Below are 22,591 nucleotides of genomic sequence, written 5' to 3'. Positions count from 1 at the left end.
TGTATTTTCACTCTGATCTGGTACAATCCCACCTTTGTACAGGGTCCATTTCCACAAGGAAAACGGTCCCAGGGTGAGGTCACCTTTATAACACGACTCGGTCAAGGCTTGGCCCAATGGTGTTATAAATTCCTTCCCAAATTATCTTACAGACCTGATTTTGTCTTTCAGCTGTTGGAAAAATCAAGCTCCATTGGGGTTGTCTTGGCTTTGCTTTCTTATCTTTTCTTTCTTATCTTTAGACATTTGGAGGGGTTTTTTCTGCTAAATCCAATATGAGCAACAGGACTTTTTTTTCCATACATTTCTCTCTTTTTGTTGTTGTTAATTTTTTTTTTTTAATTTTAAGGTTTGCATTTCAGTTGGATGGTTGGTTTTTCTTTTGTTTTTTTTTTTTTTTTTTTCCTGGCATATAATCATCAAAGAGTTTTGCATGAGAAAGGTGACAGTACTTAATGAAACTCAGCACCTAAGGGCATAAGGCAGTTGTAGGTTTGTTTGTTTGTTTTTTTTTTATTTTTCAATCAGCACCAATCCCATAAATAATGTTCTACACTTGGTGTACGGTATAAAACTGATGTGGAGATGCCTCCTTCTCCACCTGTGAATCCTAGGTGTGGAAGTTGAAATACTGTTTCTTGTGTGTAAAAAACAAAAGAAAAGTTTTTCTTTTTGTTTTTACTTACAAAACATAGAGAATATCTTTTTTTTTTATACATACAGCAACCAGAAAGAAAGCTTATCTGAAGGTTTGTGTTTGTTTCATGATCTGTGTTTACCGTAAACAAAAATAAGGTCCCCTCTTTTACTTTTGCTTTAAGGAGCTTTAAAGTGAAGATTCATATTGTAGCAACTCATATAAGAGAGGTCCATCTCTATACCTAATACCTACAGCTGTGGGGGTGACATATTGGAGGATGTTGATAGTTCTTCTTAACCTCCTGTCTACAAAATGAGCATCCCAGGCAGGATATCTTTTTCTTGGGATGTCAATCTTAATGAGAGGCCCCTCGGGGGGGTAGGGTCGCCCAGATGGAGTAGATGGTACCATTGCTCTCACCTGGAAAACGGGCAAGCAAGTGTCAGCTGTGAGTTCCTCCTGTTGCTCCGTGACCGCTCTGGTGGGCGTAGCCTGGGCCCCCCGGTACCCAGGGGTTTGGGGCGCCATGGGCTCAACATCGGGGGGCAAAGGAATGCCCCAGAGCAGCTCGGCGCAACAGGAGCTGGCAAAGATCTTAGCTCTTGGCCCCATGGGATGCAGCACACCATAATATAACAGCATCAAAGCTATCCCAGCAGCAAAGCTAAGAAAGACACAACACAGTGCTGGCACGGCATAGGAGTCAGTGGTGTCAGGATCTCTGTAAAAATACCAAAGGAGCGTCAAGGCAGCGTTCTCCGTCAGGACCACCGTGTAATACGCAAACATTCGGTATCGAGTCCGCCCTTCCTTGACATTAAACCAGCAGAAAATGTACACAATCCCTACCACCATGTTGAAGAGGATCTCCTCCCACTTAGACATGCAGAAATCTGTCCCACCATGGATGATCCAGAAAGCCATGGCACACCAATGGACCACTACAAAGATCCCAAAGTAGAGCTGGAAGATGGAAGCAAAGAGAGCAAAAGAAATAACTCGGGATGAGATGGTGAAGAGGCGCCAGAAGAGATGGATGAGGGCCCCTCTGTAGCTCATACTCTTCTTGTCGTCCCTAGAGTCCCGAAGAAGCTTGTGATAGGAGGCTAGCACCCAAGCCAGGGACATCAGGGAGGCCACAGAGGACACACCTGCCGGAAGACACACAGATCCACTGAGTTAGACAGGAGCTTTGGTGGAAAACATCATCTGCTCACTAAATTATTGCATCTGGGGCAGGCTCTGGAGCCTGAAGGTTCAACTCACGTCAGGTTGTCCTTACAGTCTGGAGGAGAGAAATACAGAGATATCAGTGTGGGAATTGGAAACGGTATTCAGGAGTTCTCTGACTCCTTGTCCTTATCTTCCTGAGCCACTGGATTGGGCACCCCACCCTAGCAGTTCCAGCAGGGAACAGCCTCTGTGCTCATCCTGACTGGATCCACATTTGAGAGTTTGAAATCCAGATCCCATCTAAATGCTGAAGCCCAAGTGTGGAAGTTACTTTCTTGGAGAGCAGAATCTCTCTTGGAATGCACCACGGCAAGAGCAGGACACCTGTATTCCCTGCAACTGCTTGGATTTTTTTTATTCTAAAATAGTTTAATTTAAGCAACATTCCTATTGATTCTGCCTTACTCAGGAATCTCCATTTGCATTTGCCTTTCAGAAAAACGAGGTTTTTGTCCCATGCAGATAAATCCAGGGAGCATCAAGACTCATCAATACCCTTGAAAGAGTACCAAAACAAAGGATCTGATCTCTCCAGCAAATCCCTGCCTTGCTTCTGGAATGGACCCAAGACCTCTACTGGATGTAGCTCTTCTCCAGTCTGGTCTCCTTTCTGGAGCACAAATCCAAGTCACAGTCACGTCAGGGAGAGCACAACCTGCACTGGGGTCACCTTCAGCTCCCAAGACATCCTGCTGCACCCTAACATGGGGCAAAACACCCCATGATATTCCAAAGGGACCTGGTCCTATTCTCCATCCCAACACTTCCACAATTTATTTCCTCCAGAAGATAAAATAGTGGCCCCACCACACTTGAGAGGCTTTTAAAAATATACTTCCATTGATTATCACAAGGGTAGATTGAATAACTTGTGGAGCAAAGCATCACAATAAAAATTAACTGAGAGATTCCTGGGAAAAGAAAGAGCTGCTGGCATCTTATTCCTTTGCCCACACTGCTGCTCACTGGACAACTGTTCTGCAGGTGAGGAAACAGATGATGGACCAAAATTCATATTTGGGAAGCTCAGTAATTTGGTAGCTATGGTTGGATGGGGCCTTAGCCAAAGATTTATCTGGGAGCATAACCTTTAAAGTCCAAAGGAAAAACTGCTAATGGTTCCAAGCAAAACAATGAGAAATGCCCCTTCATCTCTGATGTGTAACTGGGTGATAAATCCAGATCTTACTTGGCTTTTACTTCTTTAAGAAAATCCAAGGAACATCTTGTTGCAGCTGCCCTGAGTTAAAAAGGTAAAATGACTGAAAAACTTAAATTTCTTCATCTCCTGTTTCCTTTTCTCTCTGCTCACAGGGGCTTGGCTTCCATGGGAATGCAAATAAGGTCCACTGACTCCTCAGACCTCACTCTGTAGAATTTATCTTGGTTTTGAGGAGCCCACCCCACCATGTATCAGGGTTAGATTTCTCTCCTTCCAATCTATTTGTGTCTGGAGGAGAGATGATGGAGAAGAAGGCCAGGAAGGATGGCAGACTCCAACTCTTCCCTCGTTGGAATTCTCACAGCCTGCAAAGTCCACCAAAACTACACCTTTTTATCAGCTCTCAGGTTTCCCTCTGAATCCCTTGTCTTTGGGGTCAAATGGACATTTGAATTTCAGACTGAACTTTAAAAAACAGCAAACAGCAAAGCAGTGAGAGCACTGGCCTTATCCAAGAGGGGAGCTTTAAGAAAATCACTATTTCCCGCGAGTTCTAAGTCCTCACTAAGAAACACTTGCACATAGGACTTGGGGATTCCAGCCACAGACTCACAGAATAGTTGAAGTTGGAAGGAAGCCCTGGAGGTCATCCAATCACTCTGCCAAGGTAGGATCACCTGGAGCAGGTGGCACAGGAACACATCCAGGTGGGTTTGGAATGTCTCCAGAGAGGGAACTCCATGCTCTCCCTGGGCAGCTGTTCAGTGCTCTGCCACCCTCAGCATAAAGAAGTTCTTTCTGATGTTGAGGTGGAACTTCTTGTGGGTTATTTTATGGCCACTGCTCCTCATCCTGTCACTGGGCACCTCTGCAAAGAGTCTGGCACCATCCTCTGACACCCCTTGGAGGTATTTATATGGATTATTGAGATCCACTCTCAGTCTTCTCCAGACTGAACAGGCCCAGCTCCCTCAGTTTCTCCCCATAATGGATGAAAACTCCTAAATATGAACAGCCTCATACTCAAGCAGATGTAGATTAGATTCATTTTTCACCTACAAGATGAGTTACATTATTGGTAGACTTTATTAACAGTTTTGGAAGGATGAGTCATGCCACAAAGTTTTGTTATGTGTATAAGTACTGTTTGTTGCATTACTTCTTGTCTATTCAGTTTAAAAACTTTCCATGATAAGCAGAGAAAAAAATATGTCACTTATTGCCTTATTTTAGTGCTGTTTTACTAGAAACTTGTACAGCATTAGCTGTACCTGTACAGGGAAACTCAAGCAACACCAACTCACAGGAGACAGATGTGTCAGCCTGGATTAAAAATGTTTCTATTGGGCTCACTTATTCCAGAAAAGAGAGAGGAACAAAATACACCCAAAACAATCCCCCAGTTTGCACATAAAGGCTTTACCTAATATTTTCAGGGCAGAACCCTCCACTAATCACAGCCCTTGCTGTAAATTGCTCAGAGTGCGTGCGTTGAGTCACTCGCACGGTACCGGGGCTGCTGACAGTCATCTGAACGTCTCCTCCAGCCAGCAGAGAGAGGCAGACACCCCCAGAAAGTGATTCAGCCTGTCCTGACATCCGTGTGTGGGACAGGGAGGGGTTGACTCATGCTCCCAAGGTGTCTGACTCCATCCCTTGCCAGGGGACTTGCGAGCACCAGCAGTCAGGCGGGATGAGCCCCCCCGTACAGAACAGCTCATTGTCTCTTCATCTGCACCGAGATCTGAGGGAGGCAATGAAGGATCTTTGGGCAGTTTGACATATCTTTGCTGTTGTTTAAAAGTTCACAAGCCTTGTGTTGAATGTGAATTTTGGCACCCTGGTGATGAGCAGGATCTGGACCTGCGTGTGAGGGGGGAGATCTGTAGGTGGACGTCAGTAGGAACTATCGAGTAATGTAAAGACTTTTACATCACTTGTACTTACTGCCACAGAAACTATTCCCTAGCTCTTTCATACAGACCTAAATGACACAGCACTTTTCTCATCTTGACCACAAGCTTCCCATTCCAAATTTTCCCTGTGACTTCTAGCCTGTGACATTTTCACACAATTTACAATTCTCACAGACTGTGGGATGAACTGTCCCTGTTTTTCCTCTCAACTTCTCCAGACCTTATTTCTAAGCAACTTTAGAGATCTCTTCAATTATAACTAAAACAAACAGTCCTGAAAAGTTGGATCACATGAGCAGTCATTTTTTATTTTGATTCTGACTCTTGCACGTGGTAACTGATGCACCTTGGTGGAGCATGAGTAGGTTTCAACTCCCTTCCAATGTTTGTTTATCAAAGGGATGAGGTTGGGTAAACACTGAAATCACTTTGAAAAAAGCTCACTCCCACTCTTCCCACTCTGTTCCCAGCCTTGGAAGTGGAACATCCCACCATGCACAACCACATCTCTGCAGGCATTCTCGAGCTCCTGTGGGGCTGGAAACCTTGTGGCTGCAGCTCTGGGATCTGTATTCCACCTGCCAACAACGAGTCAGACTGGCACAGACTGGGATTCTCTTCAAACCTCTCTGCCCTAGGAAGCCATGAGTGACACACAGGCCAAAGTCAGCACCATCAAGGAGTCAAGTCCCTGTGTCTTGAATGACACAGCACAAGAAATAATCCCTCAGATTCCTTTAGGGATGAACCTTGAAGTCCTGGCAGTGAGACATCTGCTCACCTACATTCAGCATGAGGAGGCAGAGCTCTATAATGTCCCATTTGACAGATGAAACACCAAGATTTGAAGGATTTACCCAAGATTTCATATAAAATCCAAGCTAAAGCAGGGAGCAGTTCTCCTTCACATCACAGTAAGCTTGACAAGACATTTCAGACAGGATTCAGCTCCTGCTGTAGAGACTCACCCCAGGGTGTCCTTGGTTAAATGATGTCTGTTTGCTCAAAGAGGATCAAAGCTTAGTGCAACCATCACAGGTGGGAATCCAGCAACGTTTGAGATGCTTTAGAATATTCCAGACCACCATGTGGAGCTGGCAGATGTGACAAACTTGCATGCAGAGGACAAGAACATTTCTGAACTGGGAGCTAGGGTGAAGGAAGGCACTCAGGCCATTTCAAATGACACCAGCTGAGACTCAAAAAAATTCTGCCTTTCTCAGGGGAGCTCATGATCCCTCTTCAATGATAAACACATGTGGCACAGAGGCTGTGCAACAGGAAATGGTGCAGAGAGATGAGAAAGCAGTGGGAAATAAGGCAGGTGTATAAAAGTTAAATTTCTGAGAATGTCAGGCCAAGTAATAGATTCTCTGAGAAACAAGAGCTGTTGCTTTGGATCATGAAAACCTGAGTGGACTTGAGTACAATGTAGACACTGATCTGATACCAGAGGAGAAGAGCCTGAATCACTCTGAGTTCAAGGGACACTGCAGAGGCTCACAGGAACTCCCTGAATTTCATCCTGGTTTAGTTTTTCTCCTCTGGTTCCTACCCATAGTCCAGAAAAAGAAAATGTCATCTCAGATTTGTAAAAAGGCTCTTTGGGAAAAAAAACCCCATCCACACGAAAGAATCAAAGCAATGATTCCCCTGAAATTGCCATTGCTGCTTTTAAAGCCTGGGAACAAAAACAGTGCAGGGAAAACCATCCCTGCCTATCTGGCATATTCCTGCTATGCAGGGTTTTACAACCACTCTAATGGAAAAAAATCACACACACACACACAAATGAATATTTAAAATGAACAATACACCTATTTTGGCCTTACTCACTAGGGGTAGGTACAGTTTTCATCACAAATCCAGCTGCAGGTCGTTGGCTGCCCATAATTTGGATGCAGCTGCTGTAGCACATTCCCTGAGTATTTCCTGTGGTGCCTGCCCCTTTAACGTTGAAAATGATGCCTGAACAGTGCTCTATTTCTTTTTTGACATTAATTCTCCTTAAGACTCCACTAAAACAAAATGGGAAGATACCAACATTTCTCCCGGGTGAGCGGGATGGCAAATATTGAGCATGACACGAAACCTTCCCTCAGCCCCTGTGCAGAGGCAGCTCTTGCTTAATGCCAAGTGCCACATTTCAGTTCATCCCCATCCCTCCCTGGCTGCTCAGGCCCCTGTGCTGTGAACCCTGTTATCCTGTTTTCCCCTTTGGGTGGCACGTTCCTCCCTGAAGCTCTGTAGGAGATGAGGAGCAGGCTTTCATTTTGATGCGCACAGAGTGAAAATGCATTTATACACAAAAGAGATCAAGGCAGATCCTGCTTTTGTAACAACAGGGCCTGAAAGTCACTCTCCCTGATTTTTTAATCTGATTTAATTTGTTGTGTCAGAGTAAAAGGGGTCAGAATCAGACCCCAGGTCTGATTTTCATTGTTTCCTGATGGATTTTGATGCTTGATCGTTCTTAATTCTTTCCCATCCGAGGAGGGAATGACTTTTGTCTTTTCCCCTTTATTTTCCCTCTTTATTTGTCTCTTTAAACATGGAAAAAATATAGAACATTGTTAGTATATAAATAATAAAGGTCTGCACAGACTATTTTGCCTTTCAGTTTCCTCACTGGATTTCAGGACACTTCCTTAAAGAGTTCCTCCAGTGTGCCACCAGTCCAGTATGGCAGATGGGAACTATTCTACCTATTGTGAACATGATGCAAAAGTCTGACCCAGGAATGGCCTCCTCCCATTTATGTGACACCTCTGTGCTCTACTAAGAGCTGGAATTACCAGGGATGAAAATCCAGATCTTTACACTGGGGAGACTGGGAAGAGATATCACACCAGTGTCCTGCCCTTTGCTCTTTTCTCACAGAAAATATTTTGGTTTCATCAGGTGAGGGGTGAGTTTCACATCCTAGGAACCTGCTCCCTTCCTAGGGAGATCCTCTGGGACCTTCTTCCAAGGGGTATCACATCCCATTCTCCAGCATCCAGCTCACCTGGACACAGCATCACCTTTCCATGAGAAACAGAAAACTGCTGATGACTGGGAAAGGCAGGAAACAAAGGTAACTCCTTTCAGGGACAGATTTCCAAGTACGTCTGGATAACAAGAAAGTCTCCTACCACCAAATCCCACTGGAATCCCTCACAAGGCTTGTGCTGAGTTTCTGTACAGGATAGCCTGTAGATAGTCTGTAGCCTCTATAGCTACAGATAGATTTTCTGTACAGGATAGCCCATGTCCAAGCTGTCACAAGGAGAACTCTTCCACATTACACCAGAGGCACATCCACATTCCCAAATGTTTCTCTGTGAGAAAATCCATGCCAAGGCAACTCCACAAAAGCTCACTCACATGGAGAATTGCCCTCCTGCCCCTCAACAGTTAAAGTCTGGCAAGTCTGGCTCATGTCCTGAAATTCTGCTTCCTAAACCCTTTTCCTTTTGCTAAATTAAGATGTCCTTGGTGACCCCAGAAAAGCTGAATCCCTCCTTAGTTCCTCCCCCAGCCCACGCCTCAGCACTGCCTTGAGGAAGCGTCCACGGGGTCACCAGGGATTGTGTTTCCAAAGGCCTTGCTTTCCTGCCCTTTCATCCTGCTGCCTCTCAGATGTCCCCAGTGCCCCTTTTCCCTGCTGCAGGAAGGGGTGACCAGCCACACTCATCTGATCTGGGCTCTCATTATCTCAGCTGCTTCTGTCATGTCTCCTCCTATTCGTGTTCTCTGTGAACTCGGGCACTCCAAAGCAGCTCCAACCCTGCAGCCATCGAGTCTTGGATCTTCTCCTGGATGCAAGCCAGAGACTGATCCTGCTGTGGGAGGCACGAGCACCCCAGGCCAAGCAGAGATGGGATAATCCACCCTCTGTTTGGGATTGTCCTTGAATAACCTCAGTGAAGTGTCAGTCTCCTGTTCAAAATGATGGCCCACCACATCAGGATTGGCAAAGCTTCCCCACTGTTCTAAAACCCTCTGGATGAAGATGCCCTGTCCATCACGTGCCTCAGTGTTTATTTCACCCCAGGACTGCTGTCTGAGACATGGGATGAGCTGTCTGGAAATGCCTCTGTCTCTCCATTGACTCTTCCTGGTGAATCATGGAATGGTTTGAGAGGGAAGGGTCCTTAAAGCTCATCTCATTCCAACCCCCTGCCATGGGTACAGACACCTTTCACTCTCCCAGGTGGCTCAACCTGGCCCTGAACACTTCCAGGGATGGGGGTCAAACTGAAATAACCAAAGAAGGACATGGTAAGATGAATAGTAGGTAACAGAGGTTTGACATCCAGCAGCTCTCCACAAGAGCTTATGGGGGAACACTGAGTCTCAGTGAGGGGAAGAGAGGAGAAAGGAGGATTGCTGAAACCTGTGCTCCAGGATGAAAATTCCAGAAATTCCTGGCTCCAGGATGAGCAGAACAGCCCACAGTGGCTCCTGCAGAGCAGAAGCTGACGGACCCAACAGGATCTGGGCATATTCAAGTGACACAACACAATGAATTTACACCACTGAAGACCAAGCAGGAAAAACAAACCCCCAACACCCTCCTGATGTGAGAAAGGTGCCATGGTCAGCCAGAGAACATCCTAGAACAGCCAGACAGAGTTACCAACATCCTCAAGGGATAGGAGAAAGACAACATCCTTCTGTTACATCACTGAGAAGAAGGCTGGTCTCCAACAGGCCTGGTGTACACAGCCCTCATCAGCATGAAAATTCACTTTTTGCTTTCCATGACAGCCCTGCCCCTTTCCCAGTATGCTGATTGCAAGTATCCCAGGTTTTGCCTATTTATGTAGGGAAAGAAGCTGCTGACACCTGTTCCAGATCTGGAACATTTCTGGCAGCAACTGGGGCAAATCTCAGTCCCTGTATAAGCAGAGGTCCACAAACAAGCCTCAACTCACTTGGCTAACTGGGGCCTTTGATCCTGTGTGGTAAATTTTCACACACACTGGCTCATAAAAACCAGCACAGAGGAGAAGGACCCACGGGAAGAGAACCTGGTGGTGGTATCTGAACCCCGAATGAGAAACAGGATTATTTGTAGACCCTGAGCTCAGCTGGCAGAATCTGCCATGCCCACCCATCTTGTTAAAATCCCTCAGGAGTTGTGTCCAATCTGCCCAATGGGAATGGTTCCTGGACCATGTGAATTTGTTTTCTCATGCCTGGGAAAGCTTTGGGAAAGGGCTGGCAGGCAAAACTCTACCAGAGACCAATTTAGGACAAACACCTGAGTGCCAGTGCTTGGGCTCCAACACTGTTTGTGTTACAGGTATAGAGAAAATCTGATCGCAGTCCTCTGTTTATCACAACCATGGTCATATAATCCTTTTCATCATGTTAAAAATAACGTGGAAGACCTTTGGCTCAACTCCTCAATGCCTGGAGATAAAGTTTCTCATATTATCAGATTTTCCAGGCTGGGCAGAGTAAATTAGTCCAGGTGGCTGCTGTGTCTGGACAGCTCTGGGGAGCCCAGGCATGGCAGGTAGAGCTTAGGTAAAGTGTAATACAGATGTGGGGTCAGCTTTCTGCCAGAAAAATGTTATTTTAGCTGGACAGGGTAATCCTTCCAGGAATCTGGTGTCAGCTATGCTCCCAAAATTATGCCTGAGGAAAATATCAGTGTGAGTCCAATGCTAGAGACAAATCCAGCCTCTTCTGCAACAGCTCCACCCAGCCACCAGAGACTCTGATGGGACTCTAATGGTAGAATTCAAAGAAATGACAACACACAAACTCATTTTTTAGGGGGAAAAATGCATGGCATATGTCTAAGAAATCCATTCAGGAATTTGGAGTGAGTTTGGTGATTTGGCTCAGTCCTAAAGAAGCTGGAGGCAATCAGGGGACAGAGAGACACACACAGTCTTACTTTTGGAGTTCCTGTTGGTGTGGCATAAATGATATAAAAGTATTTATAATACAACACTGTTTAGTTCAAAATGGTTATTCCATTTTGAACCTTCCCCTAAATGTTAAGAAAATGAAATGGAAAGGATTTACTGTTTTCCTTTCAGCAAAAGCAGATTTTTTTTCTCACTAAAAGAACCCCCACATCATTAGATGCTCCTTTGAGAGTGTTAATGAAGAACAGTTCTTTCCTTTGTGATTTTTGGAATCAGAATTCTTATTAATCCTGCTGATGGTGTTCTCAGTGTCAGTGTGGGGCTGCACGGATGGCGTTTCCAATTAGAAGAGCTGCTGCTGTCACATAAATTTGTGTTGATGAGGACCAGTAAAGCACATTGCAGCAAGGACCCAAGTGCCAAAATCTCTCAAGGATCTTCCCACCATGCCCAAGTTCCCAGTGCATCCTCCAGAGATCATGAATCCCACAAATCCCTGAATCTCAGGTGGGCAGGGATGGCACTGCAGCTGATAGAGACACTCAGAACCAACAACCACACGCATCCCTGTCTTCTAATGAGCCACAGACACAAAGGAGAGATGGTCTGTCCTGAGCTTGGTCTAAATCCCTCCAGGCACCAATCACCTGGGTTAATTCTGCATTAGAAATGTGCTGGGAAAGCAGCAGCCAGGATTTCCCGGGCACAGATTAGCTTGTTTGGAAATAGAGCATGAGAACTGCTCTTCGTGTCTATTTTTGTCAAAAGCTGCATGGATTGCCACTCTTTTCAGGCCGAGATGCCCTCTGCACAGCCATCACTGTAATTATAAAGACTTTTGAGTTAAATCCATGTTAATCTGAAGCCTTTAAGTGCTGTCTCAGAATGACACTGAAGAAGAACCCCACCTGAGCCCCTAAAAGTGAACAGCCGCAGACGAGAAGATGTGAAGCTCCTCGAGAGACCCCAAGAGGTTTCACTGGAAATGCCCCACCAGGATGCTCTGACAACACCTCCAGCAAGGACAGGATTTAACTCTGTGCAAACAGAGCAAAATCCCTCTTTGTAGCGAGTGTTAGAAGGCAGGGGAGTCACACAAACCTGGCTCAACCTGACAGGAGCACAACCATCTCTAGAAACTTCCGTTGCTATTTCTTGTTGAGAACATAGTTTTTGTCCCTTTGCTAATTAAAGTTGTCTTTCTAGAGCAACAGGTACAAAAACCCCACCACAAACATGGGTACTTCAACTGGAAAGAATAAGATGGCAAAATCCAAAAGGGGTTATTCTTAGAGGAAAAAATCACATTTCACATTCAACAGCTGCTTGTTTGTGAAGGGCACTTTAGTTACAACTTCTAGTGGCCAATTGTTTGTTAAGATTTTTCAAGTGTACCAAATCCAGCAGAGCTGCTTCCAGTCTGAATCCTGAAAATATCAGAAGGAGCCTCCTACACTGAGATTTTTCAGACCTAATTATATTTGAACTCTACTGTTAGGAACCATTCAGAAGAGAAACACACCTAAAGGAACCACTGGCATGTGCTGAAATGGTGAAAAAAAACCCAAACAAACTGTTTTGCTAAAAAAGACAACACATTTAGCATAAAATTTTTTCCGAACCATTTCTATGAGTAGGGATGGTTGGCGTGAAACAGCAGGACCCCACAAACATGTACAATATATGTGCATTTCAACATTGCAATCTGACATCTGTTACAGCACCCCTAGCCTGTCACTCCTTTTTTTCTTTTTTTTATTTCTGTTTTAATTCGGATGAGGACTGCAGACATTGGGAAAGATGAAAAACTGCCTACCACAAGTTGAAAGGATGCTGTAATCCTACAAGTGGGGGCTAAAATAGTCTAAAAAAGAGGGGAGCAGCACCTCAGTGCTGGATAGGAAAGCCCAAGGAGTTCCACTGTCTGCTTTGGAGAGGAACCACGAGCATCCCTTTTTCCTTAGCACAGATCTGGGGAAGCTTTGGACCCTGCACCCAGAAATCAGCAACTAAGCCAAGCCTAATTCTGTTGACTGCTAAGTTCTGTCCCAGCCTTCAAAACAGGGCAGCCAGAGTGCTTGGTGGGAATTGTTCTTGCCATCACCTGAGCCAAGCATGGGAATTGTTTGGGTTGGTGTTGGCTGCCAGGAGCTAAAAATGTGCCAAGGGCTGATAATTGAAGCAGAGGATGAACAAGATCTGGTGGCTGTGCTCATGTTCTGATGTGTTTTGGTTTATCAGCAGGGATGAAACCCAGCAGACTTTTCCAGGATTGGGAAAGCAACATCTCCTGCCAGGGTTTCGTGAGGGAACTTCCTGCTGAAAACAGCTCCCACAGGCTGTGCCTTGGAGATGAGACAACATCAAGGCAATGCTCCCAAGGGTCTGTGACAGCACCAAACAGGGATCCTGCAAACCTCCTCTGGTAGGCGGCTGGGCCTGGATGCAGCATACCTGCAGGCAATTAGGGAAATAACTTCATCCCAGCTCTGGGAATGATTTTGGCCCGATGGGAAAGAGGAAGGGACCCAATTTGGATCACACTCAGTGGCCAAAGAAAGAGGGATCCATCCAGAGATGTGTCAGCAGTGCACACTTTGTAACCTTGTGGTTTATAAACCTCTGATGTTGTGTAGCGGGCCTTTGGTGGAAATGCCTCAGCATAATCCCAGCTGAGGGGACTGGTCTCTGGAACAGAAGGAGCCTCTCAACATTCCTGGAGGGTACACAGGGCTGACATCCATGAGGCAAGTCTGGCAGGGCATTCCTGTGAGGGGGAGTGACAAAGAGGCAAAAACAGATGTGGTGCAGCTGGTGCTGTCTCGCAGTGGGGTACTGAAGGCACCAGGGACACTGATTTCCAAGGATAACAGCAGGAAACTCTTTCTCCCTCTGCCTCCCACATTTTTTACACTCTGCAAAGACCTATGTGACAGGTAGCAGGTCACAAACTTGTGTTGTGTCCAAGTTCTCCAAGGGCCTGGAGTGACAGGACAAGGGGCAATGGCTTCAGATGGAAAGAGAGAAGGTTTGGGTTGGATATTGGGAAGGAATCCTTGTTGTGAGAGTGGGGAGGCCCTGGCACAGGTGGTCCAGAGAAGTTTTGGATGCCCCTGGGTCCCTGGAAGTGTCCAAGGCCAGGCTGGATGGGGCTTGGGGCAGCCTGGGATGGTGGGAGCTGTCTGTGCCCGTGTCCTTCACACATTAAGTCATGCTTATCCTGGCTTATCTCCTGGGTTTCTTTGTCTTTTGCAAACATTTTTGGGACCTTGATATACATCAGACAGGGGCTCCTGTGCCTGGTGGCTGTCCCCCCTCTGTGACCCTCTCTGTGAAGACGTGGATGTTCTGAGGGCATTGAGAGCATGAGGTTGGTCAAATGCCAGTTGGGACAAAAGGAATTTCAGGAGATTTCTATTGACTCAGTAATTTTTCCCAGACTCAGAACTGTCACCCCAAGCTAATAATTAAAAAACAATTAATAGTTTCTGAAGTGAGACAATTCTTTCCTTCAAAACTTAACGATTTTGAGTTGCATCAACCTGAACTGCTCCACCTCCATCAAGGGGTAGAAGCACAGAGTAGTCCCTGCCCACCAGGGCATCTTTCTCATGTTTTTTTGCACATCCCAGAACCTGTGTGGCATCTTTTCCACGTTTTCCTGCACATCCCAGAGCCTATGTGCTCCCTGTTCATCCGCGCTCTCCTAGATGCCTGACAAGAATCCCGCACTAGAGCAACCTGAAGCTAAAAAGAATTGTATTTCACTTACCAACAGCTGTTTTTTCTATGCTCTTATCCCAAATCTCCCAGAAAGCCTGCAGCATGGAGTCACCCAAAAAAGTCTGAATTTCCTGCCTGGAATCTGCTTGACAAGAACCCAAACTTCTCTCCATGCCTTGGTTTCTGGCTGGCCCCCAGCTCCGGGGAACAGCATGAGCTAATGCTGTTGTAGTGCTCTGATGATGTAACCCCTTCCCAGTGATTACCACAGTCTGACAAAGCCTAAAATTGGCAGCACTGGCCCCCTGCCAGCTCTGTCCCGTGAATGGTGACTCATCTTTCCTGGCTGTGCCGTGTCCTGTGTGTGACGGCGACACGTGGTACGGAACAGACGGGGTTTTATCAGCACTCCAAAAATAAGAGCCAGAGACATGGCAAGGTGGTGGACAGAGAAGCTGCAGGTGGGGATGGGTGAAGGGATGACATCTCTCTTTGGGCTGGCTCCAAATCCCCTTGGAAAAAGAAAAAATAGCTGTCCCTGGCTCTGAAGGCTCCTGGATCCCACGGCACTGGGACAATACGGCTGATGATGGGACAAGCTGTCCCATGCCAGTGTGCCTCAGGCTTGGCCTGCTCTCAGCATGCCAGAGCAAGGCGTCCTCAGTGCCACTGCCAACTGTGGAGATGGCTTTTTGATGCTGCTGGGAATTGGCCAGGCACCAGAGGCTCCTTTCCAGCAGGGCACCAAATTGCTCCCTGTCATCCGGCTTTGGTGGGAAGGAGGGGAAGGCAGGAACAGAGCCATATGCCCCAGTCTGGCAGAGCACTGGAGTCATATGAGTGGCCTCCCAGGCGAGCTGCTTATGAGTTCAGAGCTATCTGGGCCTCCTTGGGCTGCTGGTGAACATTTAAAGGGAAACTGTGGTGGAGTCAGGACAAATTTTCAGGGCAGATCATCCCAGATCCTCCAGGCCCAGCAAGCACATCCCTTTCCCACATGGCAATGAGCAACTGCTTTTCTCCTTGTGCTTCTTCTGTCACAGGAAACCAGGCCTGGGTGATGGAGACGTCTCCCCCTTCTTTTAATCCCCAAGGAATGACATGAGAAAAAAGGAAAAAAGAAAATCTGCCTTTGGGCAAAGTTGTAGCATCTTTTTCCTCATGATCTGTCCCAGAACCTGAGCCAAAGCTCAGCTTGTGGCTCTGGTAGATCTTGTCCCCACTACATCTCCTGTTACTGAGGACTTTATAAGGCAAAGACTTCTTTAGTTGTACAGTGAAGTTTTCTTGGTGTATCTCAGGAAAAATGCACCAGTCAGGAAGAGGATTTCTGCTTTGCAGAAATAGGACTTTCCCCCACAGAATCTGCAGATGCCATATTGAATTTTGCACTGATCCCCACGGGATCTGGTGCCTGTGTAGAACAGGCCCTGGTTTATTTATGAGGTTATGGGACTCTTCATAAATGGGGACAATTTTGTGTTGTGAGGTCACAGAGATTGGGTTTGGGGGTTTGATTCCTGTTTGAACATTGTTGGGCACACCTGTTTGGCCCAGGCCAGCATGAAGGGTCTTACACTAACTTTGAGTGCTCCTTCAAGTGGTGAAAAGGATGAAATTTCAAATCTCATGAGCCTTTTTTTCACTTTCACTGGAGCCCTGTGGATTTTAGTCTCCTCAGTTATGTTCAGGCCAGTGTTGATGTCACTTGAAACTCACATTTTTGAACACCTACAGGCTGAAGGTCCCTTTCTAACTCAGTTGACCAGATGAGTCTTCTAAAGTAAGTGACAGGGAAAATTATCTTTAGTTTGCTCCTGCAAAAAGGAATCATAAATGATTATAGACAGTCCCCAGACATGGCACAGATGAGGGAGAACATGATTAAAAAAATAGGACTTCACTTTGGGAGGAACCAGATGACTTGCAAACTCCACCAAGACAGCTCTGCAGCCAGCACACATCTGTAACTGAGATGTCTGAAATCCATTTTAATGCCTAATTTGTATCACTCTGCTTAAATAAAACGTCCCCCCAAACCCCTAAGTTAATGTTGCTTTCTCTTAAATACATGAGCAGCTTCAGCCTACTTTTGAGGGCTGTGGAGAGTGCAAACACCTCCCAAAATCCCAGAGACTCCAGCAGGACTTTGCAGAAGGAAGGCTTATGATGCTAATCTCTCCCAGATGAACTGTAGGGTTATAGAGGAGATGGACACAGCATCTGTGGAGAGATGTGGCTTTTTTTGGAGGGAAAGACCCTGTGCTGAAAGCTGCAGCCTCATACAGGCAGAAATCTTTGTGTAAAGAACTTGTGACATGAGTGGAAGGACATTGGTGCTTCAGCTAAATCTCATTAAGCTTTAAAGAAGCCACGTAAAAAAAAATAAAAAAAAAATTAAGTGGAAGCAAACCTCTTTAAGAGGAGATTTATGCCAGAAAACCTGGAATCCCTCTCACCTCCCTGTCTGCCTAGAGGTTGGGTGTCTCCTTTAAGCTGGTTTGATCTGCTCCTTCCCACTTGGCGCGGAGGAAGCAGCACCTCTGTGGGGTGAAGGGGTTAAGGATGGTTTGTTCTGCAAGGACGGAGGTGGATTATCTGCTGGGAGTGATTATGGAATGAGGATCTGGGTTGCTGAGCTTTTTCTGTTGTTAATGCTATGTTTTTCCCTGCAAATAGGTGATTTAAATCATGGGAAGTCCTCTGGCCATTGTTCCCCAGGAGTCTGAGAGATGGACACCCTTTTACCTTCTCCTAAACCTCAGACACAGTTAGGATGACTGAGGGACAATGCTGCATCATCTCCAGCATCCCCTTCCCCTCCTTCAGCCTGACCCCAGTGATAGGTATAAATGCATCAGATTCCCTGGAGAAAGGGGCTGCTGCTGGTTGAGCATCTCATCCCACCTCCTTCAGCTGCTTTGGGCATGAGCTGTTCCATGTGTTGGATCCATCCTTATTCCCTCACCTTCTCTTGACTCTGTTTTGGGCCCACCCAGCTGTGGCAGTAGCAGATAAATCCTCCACAGAGGCTGCCTACCAACACCAGCTCCTTCCACATGGATATTCAGCAGTTGATGTTCCATTTGCTCCATCAACCAAAGAATTCCAGCTCAGGCTCTCAACATTCACCTTCCACTGCTCACCTGATGGAGCTCACAGAGTTCTCACCTCTTTTCTCTCTGTGCTCTTTTCTGTTGTTCCTCAGACAAGGGCAGCTAAGCTGGGATCTGCTCTGCCTTGTGCTGGGGATATGATGAAGGAATGAATCCTGACTCTCATGAAATCCCAGCTTGAGTCTTGTCCCAAGCTTTACTGAGGCTAGGTCTTGACCTCAAATTCCAGCTCCAGCACTTCTGCTGCTGGACATTCTCACTTTTTGGGTGAAACTCCTCCATTCTTTGTGTGCTGAAGGAACAACAGACACAGGTCCCACCCAACCCTCTCACACAGGTACCTCTCATGGGCAAATAGTTCTTGCAAGGCAGGATGAGGTTTTTCTTTCTTTCTTTCACCCACCCAACAGATTGAAACCCAGGAAATTAAGCATTATCCTGCTTGTATCACTTCCTACTCATCCTTCCAAGATCAGCCCTTTCTACCACCATGCTGTGTGGCAGAAATGCTTTGGAGGAGATGCTCTGGATGTGAGTAAAGACCCCCAATGTGTTCAGTCTTCTTTCCTCAACAGCTCTCTTCAGCCAGGACTTAGAAGACAACAACAAAACCTGCTGATAGCCATTCCAATGACTCCCTTTCTAAAGCTCCTTAAATAGAAGTTGTCTGGGGAGAAGTGAAGCCTGGGTTTGGCATTACAATCCAAAGAGCAGGGAGGGCTGGGGCTTGGAAGAGGGATGTATGCCACAGGAAATGGTAAACTGACCTTGTCTGGCACTAGATGAATCCACAGGAGTCTGTGAGGGATGTATGGAAGCAGCTGGAGTCTGGACACATCAGCAGGGGCTGTACCTGGGCTTTTAAGCCCTTCCCTGGGCTGTTTTTTCATTCCTCAGGGATGCAGCTGATGCTGTCCCTGTTTAAAGGCAGAACTGGCCCCTTCCTGTGACGAGCCACGCTCCCACAGACTCGATGAGCCAGGAGAGACTCGATTTGATTTTTAAACACACTGCCTTCCTAACAGCATCCGTCTCCCTTTGCTTTTCGCCTGCTGGAAGTGAAAGTCTTTGATGCTCCCTTTCACAACAGCTCCTCTCAGCATTTAATTTGCTTTTATATAATTATGGATCGGCCACGAGGAGGAGAAGGAGAATAAGAAGGAGAAGGAGGAGGAGGAGGTGGAAGAGAGAAGCACTGAACGGGCATGGAGGAGCTCTAGGAAACCTTGCACCGGAGGAGTCAAGGAGCGCTGAGCAAGCTCCGCTGCTCTCATCCATCAGCGCCCGCATCCCTGGCACGGGCGGGGAGGGAGGCAGGGAGAGGATGCACTGGGGACCTGGTGAGCTCGGCTGCTGGAGCGTGGCGAGCAAAGAGCCCTCCAGGGCTCGGGGAGGCAGGCGGGGACGTGCGCTGCCTTGGAAGAGAGCGCTGCCTTGGAAGAGAGAGCGCAGCCGGCTCGGCGCGCTGGAGGAGCGGAGGAACTGCAAAGCCCAGGAAGGGAGGGGAGGGGGATGCTGGAAAAAAAAAATGATGCAGCTCGTTCAGTGGATTAGGCAGCCGTGCCTGGAAGTGGCAAAGTGGAAGAGCCGCGGATTTGAAAGCCCAGAGGGATTATTCTCCCACGTTGTCTGACTCGCGGCACAACAGAGGCCAACAAACTTCACCCGGCGCTTTCTGCGGCGAGCCCAGCAATCTGCAGAACGCCCTGGCAAACCTCCTGGGCTGTGATTTCTGCATTTTCAGTCGGGTTAATAACATTGGGAGCAGCAGGAAAAAGGGGGCTGGCAAATGTGAGGCATTCTAGCAGGAGTTGTAGAAAGGCATATTCATCATGTCAGCGCTTTGGAGGCCTGGAGAGCTCGTGATGAGGGGTTTCAAGAAAAGACTGCATAAATAGGAGGAGGGAAGCTTCTATAAACAACTGTGATGGACATGCTGGCAATACAGGGGAAAGGGAGAGTGGCTGGCCTTCCTTGATGCTGTAGATAGTGGTGACCTTGGCAAAACCAGCAAAATTTAACCCCAAAGGAAATTCCAATTTCAGTTCCCACCTCAGCTCCAAAATCTCCCCAGAAATGACAGGCCCCAACCAGGCTGTCTTTGGGAAGCTGAGTGTCACCCGTGGTGCACAAACTGAACAGGGGCTGAATAAGCAAGCAGCTCCACTGTTGGTCCTTGGAAAGGATGGTTGTACCTCAGGCTGGTCACCCCCAGGCTGCCAGCATGGCCATGGGCTGGGAGAGCCACTCATGCCAGGGCTGGGACAGGGCCATGTCCCTCTCAGCTGGGACAGATGCCCCATGCTCAGCTCATCACAGTGGTGGACACTGTGGCAGGAACCAGAATTGGCAAAATATTCCCTATGGAGGCTTCCAAGCCTCGTCTCATCATTTAATTGCTTTCCAACTAAACCTCCACAACACCCTTGTCCCTACACAATCCCCTCCACTGCCTTCCCCTTCTCTTTTCCTGGGCTTGGTGAGAACCATGGTACCAATGATAAGACCTTAACTCCTGGGCACTCATCAGAAAAGGCCCTACAGCATTTAGCTGTTGAAACCCCCCATTTTTTTACACTTAACACCATCAGAGCATTGCATAGGCATTGAACCATTTATCCTCACAACACAAACTCAAATCTGGCCAGTTTTATCACCCTGCTTATATAAGGAGGGAAACTGAGGCAGGGAATGGTTGCATTTGCCTAGTGCCAAGCGACAAACGAGTGGTGCCACAGCAGCAGAGCCTGCTTGCCTCCCTCTGACACCACCATCATTCCTTCCGCCTGGACTGGCCGTGGAAGAGCTGAATCCCATCTTTTCCTTGACACTGCCTTTTTTTTTTTTTCCTCCTCAGAGGAACGAGCAGAAATTTTACCCAGCGAACTCAGCAGAGATTTGTCCCAAAGCGGCAGCCCCCAGCCAGGGCGGGAAGTGAGCAGCACATCCATCAGCTGCTAGGCGCTGGGAGCAGAGGGGAGAGGCTGGAAAGGTGGGGAAGAGGGGGGCCACTTACATGGTAATGTTTCTGCACGGTTCTTTTGGATCATTATGCAGAGCTGTAGCACCAGTTGAGGGGCGCTCTCGAGGAACGTTTCCAGGAGGCGCAGCATGTTCACGTCTGCATATTCGTACATCATAGCCCAGTAGAAACGCCGCTGGTGTTCCTTCCTCCTCTGGCTCTGGATCCCCAGGTACATTGTTCGGATATACCTGCAGGGAACAGGAGGGGAAAGGTGGGGGTGAGATGCTGGAGTTGCAGCAGAATCTGTTTGTGGGGTTCTGGGGAGATATTGGGGTTTGCACGGTTCTTCTGCTCCTGTCACTGTCATATTTTCTGAAAAATCCCCTTGCCCGGGATTTTCTCCTGGGAAGCTGAGAAGCCTCAGAGGAAAAGAAAAATAATATTATCTCATTTTCTTCTCCTGTGTTTGAATGTGGTTTGGAGATTTTTTATCCTATATGTGAATTGTTTTTACTTAATGACCAATCACTGTCCAACTGTGTTGGGACTCTGGAAGCAGTCGCGAGTTTTCATTAGTATTTTGTTAAGCCTTCTGTCTGTATCCTTTCTCGATATTTTATTATAGTTTTAGTACAGTATTTTTAAATATAATATAACATAATATCATAAAATAATAAATTAGCCTTGTAAGAACATGGAGTCAGATTTATCAATTCCTCCTTCATCCTGGGGACCCAGCAAATACCACATGCTCCCTCCTGTCAGATCTGAGGAGAACTTTTAGAATTTGACTAATCATTAACGTTACAGATCCAAGATCATCAAGACCAGCCTTAAACTGGATGCCACCCTGAGAACAAGACCATAAAATGAAGTGCATTTGGTGTTGCAAGGGTGGGAAAACTTTATCTGGTACTACCCAAACGTGAAGCCTGGGAGTAGGAAATACTTTTGAAACACAAGAAAACAACCCCTTCACCTAATTTTCATCACAAGAAGAAAACCTACATGAAAAATACTGGTCCTAATACTTGGAAGTGGCTTGACAGACCATCTAAACCCCCTCAGCACTCTGGTAAGGAGCTTCTCTCACAGACCCCACAGAGCTCAAGAAGTGTTTGCACCACGCTCTCAGGCTCATTATGGGATTCTTGAAGTTGTCCAGGAACTGGAATCTGACAATCCTTGTGGGTCTCTTCCAGCTCAGGATATTCTGTGATTCTGTGATTTGACCCTGTTTCATCATAGGTGGAGCAATGAAACACCACCTTCACATGTGTGTGACCCACAGATGTGAAAGGCCACAGTTTGTCACTGGTCAGCTTTGAGACTTTGGGCAATTTTGGAGTACAAGGAGGTGTCTCGTGCATGGACAGGCACAGCTCTACCACTGCCTCTGTCTCAGGACTCATGGCATTTAAGAAAAAACCCTTAACAGAGTCCTTTCTAATACCTGTTGATATCACAGAATCCCAGAATGGTTTGGGTTGGAAGGGACCTTAAAAATAATCTTGTTCCAACCCCCTGCCATGGGAAGGGACACCTTCCACTATCCTAAATTGCTCCAAGCCCTGTCCTTGGACACTTCTAGGGATTGACAATCCAACATTGTGTCTTCTTCCTTCTCATCCAGAGCAGTGGCTGTAACCTCGTTTGGGATGGGGACCATCTCACCTAATGCCGACCCTAAAGCCGCTCATCTGAGCCAGTCAGCCGTCGGAAATGTCCCCTCCCGGGACTGTTCATCTGTCCCAGCTCGGCTGCCAGCACGGCAGAGGGATGAAACGCCTTCTGGAGGCTCTGGGAGGGGCTCCCGGCGCAAGCTTTGGGGTTTGGCCAAAACGATTAGATCATCCCCTGCCACTCGGGCGAGACTGCACAGCCAGGGAGAGCAGGAGGGAAGGACGTGAGCCTGGAGAGCCTCCGGATCTCCGAATCACACCCAGGAACAGGGAGCTGGGAGAGAAAC

The 22,591-nt window shown here is 47.0% G+C and overlaps 1 protein-coding gene across 1 annotated transcript in view; it reads right to left on the bottom strand.

Annotated features, from left to right (window-relative positions):
- Positions 1 to 374: 374 nt before the first annotated feature.
- Positions 375 to 22,591, bottom strand: part of XKR6 (XK related 6) — a 175,478-nt gene continuing 153,261 nt past the window's right edge. Inside the window, 2 exon segments of the mRNA XM_036380820.2 lie at positions 375 to 1,791; positions 20,674 to 20,870. Coding sequence (XP_036236713.1) covers positions 827 to 1,791; positions 20,674 to 20,870 — 1,162 coding nt within the window. The 3' untranslated portion in view covers positions 375 to 826.

Source organism: Molothrus ater, chromosome 3 (assembly GCF_012460135.2).
Source record: "Molothrus ater isolate BHLD 08-10-18 breed brown headed cowbird chromosome 3, BPBGC_Mater_1.1, whole genome shotgun sequence".
NCBI classification, from domain to species: Eukaryota; Metazoa; Chordata; class Aves; order Passeriformes; family Icteridae; genus Molothrus; species Molothrus ater.
Note: the sequence above shows the minus strand (reverse complement) of the source record. Positions and strands in the feature narration are given on the sequence as shown.